This window comes from Cariama cristata, unplaced genomic scaffold (assembly GCF_000690535.1).
Source record: "Cariama cristata isolate BGI_N322 unplaced genomic scaffold, ASM69053v1 scaffold28086, whole genome shotgun sequence".
NCBI classification, from domain to species: domain Eukaryota; kingdom Metazoa; phylum Chordata; class Aves; order Cariamiformes; family Cariamidae; genus Cariama; species Cariama cristata.
The window spans coordinates 3,066-12,658 of record NW_009624241.1 but is presented as its reverse complement, the minus strand read 5'-3'; the positions used below and the strand labels follow the sequence as shown (position 1 = coordinate 12,658).

At 50.8% G+C, this 9,593-nt stretch overlaps 1 protein-coding gene across 1 annotated transcript; it reads left to right on the top strand.

Moving 5' to 3' along the window:
- The first annotated feature begins 8,498 nt into the window (after positions 1 to 8,498).
- YWHAG (tyrosine 3-monooxygenase/tryptophan 5-monooxygenase activation protein, gamma) lies at positions 8,499 to 9,475 on the top strand. Its single transcript, XM_009703108.1, has one exon. It carries the CDS (start codon positions 8,499 to 8,501, stop codon positions 9,159 to 9,161), a length of 663 nt encoding a protein of 220 aa, XP_009701410.1. The 3' UTR covers positions 9,162 to 9,475.
- The last annotated feature ends 118 nt before the right edge of the window (positions 9,476 to 9,593 follow it).

Here is a 9,593-nt window from a genome sequence, read left to right as displayed (position 1 = left end):
GGGGGAAGTCAGTCTTCCCCTATGTTGACCAAGTCTTAAGACTCTAGAAATGATCGGTGGTTATCCCATGGATGGCTGCTTCAGCTAAAAAGCCTGTGAGCGGATGGACTTTTCTGAAGAAGAATAATGCTTGAATGGGAGGGGGGCGGGAATCAAGTCTTTAAACTTGTACAGAAATACCGTTGAGGAAGGAGCTGCGGTTACTCTTCAAGAGCTTTTTAGCTCGCACCTGGGGCAGTTTCATGCAGCCCAGAAGAGCCTATAGAAATCACTGAATTGTCATTCTCCTTTCAAAAGGATCTGCTTTGAGGTCCTAAAACTTTGGCACGCTCCAGGAGCCCATCTGAGCTCCCACGGCAGTGGCATGCTGTGGCACTGATCTTCCACGCGCTTTGCAGAAAGCTTGGAGAAGAGGCGTATTGGCAGGGAACAGACTGGATAACCGGAGCCAGGAGAGCTCCCCAGGCTGTTGGGTGATGGAGAAGGGTGGTGATCTTGGGCTGCTGCTAAGGTGCCTGCAGAAACGCAGAAGTGGGCAGATGATGCTTGGCAGCCTGCCGTATCTTGGGGAAGGAATAGCTTGGCGTCCCTTCTGTTGCTTTGCCGTTAGCAGGCAAAGGTGCTGGTATCCCATCTGCTGGAGATGGTGTGATGAGCCCTGAGTGACAGTCCTCTTAAATGGTGGGACTGATGTGGTTCGACTTGCTGCTTTCTCTCTCTGGTGGCAGGAAAGCACTAGACCAACAGAGATTGATTATTTTTCCCAAGAGTTTTTAATAGGTATGAGGCAGCTAGCGGCAGCAAGACAGTGAAACAAGTTGTCCTATGACCAGTTCTCATCTTGTTTAATAGCCTGTCTTTGGGTAAGGCTAATAAGAATTAGGGTGTTAACAAGGAAGACAAGAAGAACTTGGGCGCAATTCCTTGACGACTCAAAAAGCAGATACTAGCTATAGGAGCAGGTCCCTGCTACAAGACTGTTCGGTGCTAATTCAGAAGTGGTTTGTAGCTCTACTGATGCACCTGAAGAAAGTTCAGGATGCCCATGCTAGGGAGCGGGGATTGTTCCTTCCAGCTGCTTATTGCGATGTGTCTGGGTTGCCCTCTGTCAACCCAATAGCCATGGCAGATTGCAAGGTCTAATAACGTGCCGGGAAGGCAGGCGGATGTTCCCTTGTGCTTGCCTTATCGCAGAAGCTGCAGAAGAAGCTGGTGAGGCAAATCGGTGGCACCCAGGTGTTCTGCAGCAGGAAAAACCTGAGCCGTTAGACCGAGTGCTGGGACTGCGGCACTGCAGATAAGGGGTGGTACATGAACCGCTGCAACTAAATGCAGAATAGGAACAGCTCAGAGCTCTGCTGTTGTCGTTACCTTGCTCGCCTTGGCTCTGTTATGATCTTTTACATGCAGGAATGACCCAAGTAGTCGAAACTTGCTTTTTCTCTTGCTGAAATCCATCAGAGCCAGACTGAAGCTGGAGGAGATCTGCAGGCTCCCAGGACTGATCAAACCTGCTTGTAGTGCGGTGAAATTCACTTTGGCTTAAGTAACTGTTAAGCTACAGAGGCCAATGAAATAAATGAGCTCTTGGTTTTCACATCTTCCTTGCAATTTGAAGACTTTGTCTCAGGCGGTTCAAAGTTACCTTAAATAATACAGGCTACAGAGTAGGATGAAAGCTGCTGTTAACTGTAGGAGCATGCAGAAGTCCTGATCTAGAGTGCCTAAGTAGCCTTTGAGATCTGGTTATGCTACAAGCAATAAATAATCTTACTTTGCAGACACTGGTCCTTGATGCACTTGGAGCAATTTAAAACATAATGGCAGAGCCATCCCATGTGCCTTCAGCCACTGTCCTGTGCCGAGAGCCGGCCCTGCCAGCTTAAACGGGAACTAGCATACGATTATTCATACTGAAACAGTCAAAGGAGACAGCAGTGAGGAACTAACTTCTGCCCGCAGCCTGCTTGGGCTTTTCTAGTCTTGTCTGAGAAGAGAGGAAGGGCTCGACTTGCAGCCAAAAATCCTCCTGGCTATGCTGAGATAAAACGTGAGCAGAGAGGACAGTGGAGGGGGTCAGCAAGGAGAGAAGTAGTTATGGTGTGACTTCCACTTTGGAAGTATGACATGGGGGGAGAAGGCTAGAGTACAATGGGGAAAAAAGACCTAAACCAGTGAAATCTGGTAAGATTTTAGATTTAGGTCTAGTTTAACACACGCCTACTTTGTGTTGAAGTAGGACAGTGCTTAAGAAAAGCATCTTTCCGACCACTGTGGTGGTGTCATAGGACAGCTCGCTCTAGAGCGCAGAAGGAGAAGCTGTTCTTGACTAGGCTGCACGACATCTTGTCATGACTGTAACCAAGCCACAGGGTAAGGGTGACAATTTAGTGTGCTTCAGGGCAACCATTTCTTCAGAACCTAGACATAGAGTGAGATGGGGACAGAAAAACCAGGCAGTCTCTCTGGCGTGTCACTTCCAAAATGACAGCACTGGGGCTGCTGAAGGTGGTCTGGTGCTTGCAGATGGGTGATGAGGTCCCACCGTGAGACAGGGGCTAGAGATGGAGGGGGAAAAGGTGGCATGGCTGCAGGTAGTCACACTCGTTCATCAGCTGCTTGAGCCTGAAGTGCTTGCCTGCTGGTTGCTCCCCTTGCTGGTGGCTTTAGACCAAATAAGAATTTCAGTGGTGGGACTTCTGGCTAGAACGTTGTTTCAAAAGCACATTTACCTTTTAAAAAACGAAACAGGAAAGGGGACCTTCAGGCCAGACCTCAGTGTGACTAACCAGTGGCATGTGAAGGAAAACAAGGCGATTGCTAGGGTTTCTGTTGAGAGATAACAGACTTAATTACATGGTGCAGAAGCCGTAGAACAGAGGAAACACAAGTGCTGAGGAGGAGATGGCTGTTGTGTATCCTGGTGGAAAAGGAGCTCTGGTGAGACAGTTGGAGGTTCTCATGGTTGTCTCTCTCTCCAGGAAACCTTGGCTCCTTTGTAGATGTCTAATGTCTTCAGGGATTCAGGGTCTCTTCTAGGCAATCAGAAAAGCAAAAGTGTTGAGGCTTATATCGTGGATTAAACTGTCAAATGTTGATGGTATTCCCCAGGGAAGAATCTCTGGGTCTACTCAGCTTGCTGTGCTGTATGCTTTAAGATAAGACATCAAAGCTAGGTAGGAGCCATAAATGGGTGGGCACTTAGTTATAAAGCTGAGTGAAAATCCGTGTGTCTAAGGATAAACAGGTAAAACTAAATCCTGTGATGGATCTCCACTGCAGCTACTGAAGGGTCCTCAAAAATGATTATTTCACGATGCACTCAGAAATGATTACTTCAGACCGGGTGGTGCAAAGTGAGAAGTGGATGATAACAGTCCTGGAATAAGCCCTGTAAGCAAACTAACCTGCTGCTGGCTGGGAGCAAACCTCCCCTGGAGGTCTCAAAAAAACCCTGCTGATTTAGGATGCTTCTGGAAAGAAGGTGCAGTAGGACCAGCCCTTGGGCTTCTAGAGAGCATGGACCGTGACATTAGGGGCAGGTAAAGTTTTGCACGGTCCCTGGCTTCTCCGCATGGGGCTGAACCTTCCCCTGGGCACAATGCGGTACTGGGGCATGCCGGGAGCCTGCCAGGTTTTGGACAGAGTGCTGAGTCGGAGCTTGCAGCTGTAGCAGAGAAGTCGGGAGAACCTTCTCGGAGATTGTGCTGCCTCTGAAAAGCTTTGCTGCAAATCAGAGGGCTTCGATTTGTACAAACCTCTGGACTCGCAAGCAGTAGAAACCCTGAACTCCCAGTATTTTTTGTCCCTGTGGCTTTGGGGCATTCAAGTCTTGGTGGTGCAGACACTGTACCCTCAAAGGCTGCAGGAACTGGTGAGACTGGAACCTGGCAGCGTCCTCAAGCCTTGTGATGGAGCGTGCCTCCAAGCCAAAGCCTGTCAGCATAGACTGCTACGTGCTAAGCCCAGTATTGACCTGCACTCCCTGGCTTGGTGTCTTCTCTGCTTCTGCCCTTCGGCAGGGCTTCTGCCAAGGTCAGGGGTACCTGCAGCCTGCGAAGGGTCTGGCTCCTGGCACGTGTGTCGCCGTGCTGTGATAGGGCTGGGGGATGCTCTTGCAAGCTGTTGCCTGCGGACTGGCAGGGAAAGAAGAGGTGCCGCAGCTGAGATCTCCTGCTGCTCTGCGTCAGTAAAAAGCCAGGCTTCTGGCTGGGCTGGCAGGCTGGGCTTGCTTGGGGGGAAGAACCAGAAAGGAAGGTAGAAAAGGTCTGTTTTTCTGTTTTGTTTTGGTTGGTTGTTTTTTTTAGCTATTCTAGGGGGTAAAAAGACTCGCATCTCTCAAGTTTCCAACTGCGGGAGCATGTGGACTAGCTCTTTGTGCTTGGCTGTTTATACCACACGCAAGGCTTGACTCCATTTCAGCCGCGTGCATCTCCTGTCCCCTCCTGTCAATGAAGGGAGTAAAAATCCAAAATGACTCAGCTTCCCAAAGAGCAGGTAGACTTCCAGCCAGAGGCTGATGGCTTTGTGTACCTGCCAAGCCCTCTTAATGCCAAATTGAGATTATTTTTTTTTTCCTTTGGATGTTTGAAGTCTCTAACTCCATGTAACAGTGCTGGGAATGGCATCAGGTGACCTAATGCTTGTAGGGTTGGTCTGTATGTGAGGGTCCTGCCCTTCTTAAGGGAGGTGAGACCCCTCCAGGGTCTGAGGGTTCTGGTAACATTAATCTGGAAGCTGGAAACAAACATTATCAAAAATTCTGTGGAAGGGCTTGTAGTGTGACCGCTGCAATCTAATCCAGGCCAGATGCAGGATATTGCCTTATTAATGTTACATCAGAGGCATTCAATGCAATGCTATAAATTAAGTAAATCAGAGCTTGCTGCTGAGCCTCTGGTTTGATTGAACTCACTTTGTATGGGTATCCTGCAGTGTAAGGAAAAAATCAGCGTTTGGTTGGCCAGCACAGGCTTGCAGTGAATGCACAGACCCACATCCACTTGCCACATTGCTGCAGCCGTTTCTGGATGATCGTCTGCTGGAGATGTTCACCCGTACAGCGCTGCTGGCAAAAGCATCACGACAGTGACTGTGCAATCCCATACTGGAGTGCAGAGTGTACCAAGGCAGAAGACACCGGCGCAGCCTTCGGCAGTGCGATGGAGCAGGCAAGCAGCCAGTGGTGTCTTAGCTGCAGCACTGAGACGTGGCAGGCAGGTTCTGGGCAGACCAAGAGGCAGGGATGGTGGCAGTTCTGAAAGGCAGCTTAACCTGGCATACATCTTTCCCACCTTCTAGTGACTCTCTGATTAAGGCAGCTAAGCATATCCTTGCTGTCCGCTATCTTGCATTTTCTTCCTGCTGGGAATACAAGTGCCAGATGGTTTTCCTTTCTTCCTCTCTTGGCTCAGTTGCAAACTGAAATCTGTGTGGGACTGCAGCCTCTTCCCTTCCATCTCCTAGCGCTGAGAGATGCTGTCCCTGTCTCTGGCCATGTGAAGCCTTTGCCATTTCTCTGCAGTGCTCTTACCTTACTGGGAGCCTGGGTACTGCTGGAATGCAATTACATGGTTAACAAGACTGCTGTTCTGCTTTGGTAAGTTCCCTGCAAGCTCCCTGGAGGAGTCTGCTTTCTCCACAGGTGTACCTTCCATCTGTCAGCGAGTTTGTTGAAAGGATTTTGACAGGCAACTTTCTTCTGTAATCCTTAATAGCTTTGAATTTAAAATGTTTATGGCAAAGCTAATCCTACGAAACTCCCTGTGGTTTTAATAAATCTGTCCTCCAGCAAGACTTCTGGTGAGAGGAGGTAAATCTACTTCTTTCTGCAGTGATAATTATCTGCAGACTCGGCTGTGAGGCAGCTTTAAAGTCACCTGCTCGGTCCACACTTAAAACTGGCATCTCCACTCAGAGAGCGTCTTGCTAAAAGCCAGACCTCATGTGGTTGTCAACCTTCATAACCAGTGTCAGGACAGAGAGCTGTTGGAGTCGGCGAGTCTCTTGTAGTATAGCTGTCGATGTCGGACACTCCATTTACAGCTGGAAGGTAAGAGAATAAGTCAGGCTGGGATTTCTGGATGTTTCTAGTCTCAATTCTCTTACTCAAAGCAGGGCAACTTAGATGGGACAAGACCCCGAGTAACCTGATCAAGTTTCGAATAACTCCAAGGAGAGACAATCCACGAACTCTAGGGCAGAGGGTCACTTTCGTTGTGCTCCAGTGTCTTTTAGAGATGGCTTTAACCTCACAGTATCTTTATTTTATGTTTGCACAGGTGTCATTTGGAGGGAAGCATGAATGGAGTCATTTCAAAGTTGTTAAGTCCTGTAAAACTACAGACAGCTAGAGACCTCTGAACTTAGAGCACAGGGCAGGCTGGAAGCAGCATATAAATGACTTGCCGGGGGTATTTTAGCACGCTGCGGTCAGGCTGCATGCAGGGCTGAGCCTCTGCCCCGGCCCCTCTGAGGGAAGCAGCATTTCACACAAAACCCAGGGCTGCGTGATTAAAGAGCTACCCTTAGCCTGGCTGGGAGAGGTGGGACATGGATTAATCTGCTGGCACCGGGAGCTGCTGGATGGCCTGGGCATTGCACACCCTGCTTACGTTGGGGCGTGGAAGCTGGGAGGTGCCTTGGCATGCTACCCCATGCACCTTGTCCTGTATCGGCAGCGACTGCTGATAGTCACAGGAGATCCTGCCCTCTTTAACGTGACACCCATTTCCCTGGTCCCTCAGCCACCTTGTACCCACAACGCAGAAGGCAGTTGTGCCTGCTTTGCACAGTAAGACCTCTCCTGGATGGAGATGGGCTCTTTACTGGTTCCCCTGCCAGGCTGTAGAGCATCTCGTGGAGCAGCACAGGTCCATACCATAGCGGGAAGTGGGAGTGGAGGCTCTTCTTGCTGCCTCTGCCTTGAGGAAAGGAGTAGAGAGGGTCCAGATTAGAGACCAGAGCACTCCTCTCTTTGCTCTGTGGGAAACTAAGGCTTAGCTGTAGCTTAGTTTTGGGAGAAGACATTAGCTAAACCGTGGCTGAACACCTGCAAGGAGAGCTGCAGGCAGGGGTGGATGTTGCTGGAATGAGCAGATCCGTAGGGCATAAGCAAGCGTGAGTCATTCCAGGCTGCTCAAATGAGGTCCTGGGCTGGACCATCCTACACCTTCCAGCACAGGCCCTTGGCCTCCTGATCACCCCCATAAATGTGGTTATCTACGCCCAGAGCAACCCTTGTCCTTACAAACGCTGGTGAAAATGACTCAGTATTTGCAGAAGCCTTTCACATCCAAACTCTTACCTAATCCTTGTGAGAAGTGACTGCCGAGAGGAGGCTCGCAAGTTCCTGCTCTGCTGGCCCGCTTCCCGCAGGCCGTACCCAGGGTGTGTGCGCAGCGGGGCGGTGTGCCCCGGGGGAAGGGGACAACAGCCATATCCAGGCTCAAAGTGCCCCTTGGCAGCTGTAACTACCCCAGCCGAGTGGCTGTGAGGAGCAGCCTGGCCTCTGCACAGCATCCTGGGCCTCTGCACCCCCTCCAAGGGTGCAGAGACCCACGTACGGGGCACAGCGTGGAGTCAAGGGGGATGCGAACCCTTCCCGAGCTGCCTGCTGCCCCTAAGGCAGGGCAGCTGGTGCGGTGCTTGGCTGGCTGCCTCGCTGTTGCTGGAGGTGCTGCCCGGGTGGCTTTGGCCAGCGATGGTGTTGCGGGAGCTGGAATGAGGTTATTGCAATATCAAGTGTGATGCTTCCCAGTAACTGAACCGGCCAAGGTGACATTTGGCAACCCGCTTGTGGGATGGCTCTGTGCTCCGTCGTCTCCTTAATCCCTCTTGCCGCGGCGCGTGAGGCAGGTAGAAGTGATGCTGTACATTAACACTGTTATCCTCAATGAAAAAAATCCTGTGTGGGAAGAACATACTCTTACCAGGGAAGAACATACTCTTACCATGTGAGCTTTTAAGTCCTTATCTGTGCAGATGCCTTAGGCAGCTGTAATTTTAACAGCTCACGTATTCTTTAGGCATCTCGGAAGCATGCCTTGTGCTTGTGGGAAACGGAAGAGATGAACACCCCGTAGCTGTGGTATTGTTAATCCATGCGGTTAGCTCGTAACCCTAGACCATCTCCGCCCTCTTGCTTTGACTGTCCCTCTCACCCGCCCCACGAAGTCCAGCTCTCATCCCGCAGGTGGAAGTCATCTGTTTCCTAGAAGATTTTTCTCATTCTGAAAAACGATGATCTTTTAAGAGATGGACCATACCTCGAATAAAACCCAACCCGCCCCTTTTGCAGGGGGACTGGACCACAGTGTGATTTCCCAGCTGGCTCCCTCTGGGATGGGAGCAGATGCTGGATGACAGAGCAGGACTTTGCGAACCAACTGCTTTCTCCTGCCTTTCCCTAGAGATGCACAGGAGCCCCCGAGCATGCGGTGGGAACACCAAGTGACTGGGGCTTAACCCAAATGTCTCTTCTCTCTCCCCCTCTCTTGATGCAGGTAACGGAGCTGAATGAACCTCTGTCTAATGAAGAGAGGAACCTGTTGTCTGTCGCCTACAAAAACGTGGTAGGGGCGCGGCGCTCCTCTTGGCGAGTAATTAGCAGCATTGAGCAGAAGACCTCTGCCGATGGGAATGAGAAGAAGATAGAAATGGTCCGGGCCTACCGTGAGAAGATCGAGAAGGAGTTGGAAGCGGTGTGCCAGGATGTGCTGAGCCTGCTGGACAACTACCTGATCAAGAACTGCAGCGAGACGCAGTACGAGAGCAAAGTCTTCTACCTGAAGATGAAAGGGGACTATTACCGCTACCTGGCCGAAGTGGCCACCGGTGAGAAGAGGGCGACTGTGGTGGAGTCTTCGGAGAAAGCCTATAGCGAAGCCCATGAGATCAGCAAGGAGCACATGCAGCCGACCCATCCCATCCGGCTCGGTCTGGCACTTAACTACTCGGTTTTCTACTACGAGATCCAGAACGCGCCGGAGCAGGCCTGCCACCTGGCCAAGACGGCCTTCGACGACGCCATTGCCGAGCTGGACACCCTCAACGAGGACTCCTACAAGGACTCAACGCTCATCATGCAGCTCCTCCGCGACAACCTAACGCTCTGGACGAGCGATCAGCAAGACGACGACGGTGGAGAAGGCAACAACTAGACCCCCCCGATGGACTGGCAGCCGCACGCTGATGCTAACTACTGCAGTCTTTATTTTTTTCCCACGAGTGGGGGGGGTCAGGGGTGGGGGAGGGAAAGGGAGGGGACACCTTCCCAGGGAGGCCCCCCACAACCTGTCTTTGATTGCCTCGTTGACATTTTTGCCAAAACACCACTAGTGGAAGTCAGGCTGGCTGTGCTGGTATGGAATAGCAGCCTCACTGGCATATGGACTGTTCTGTAGATTATTAATACAAGTGGAGCTGTCTTTAATTTAACTTTATCGCTAGAAATAAAAGGGTTTTAAGATGAATTCGCGTGGATGGAATGGCCCTCGTTTTTAAGGAAAGCAACGCAAAAAAAAAAAAGGGAGTTCTGTGGTTCCAGTAAGGCTTCGTGCGTTTGTTTCTCCGGCCAAAGTGCCGTGTGCCTG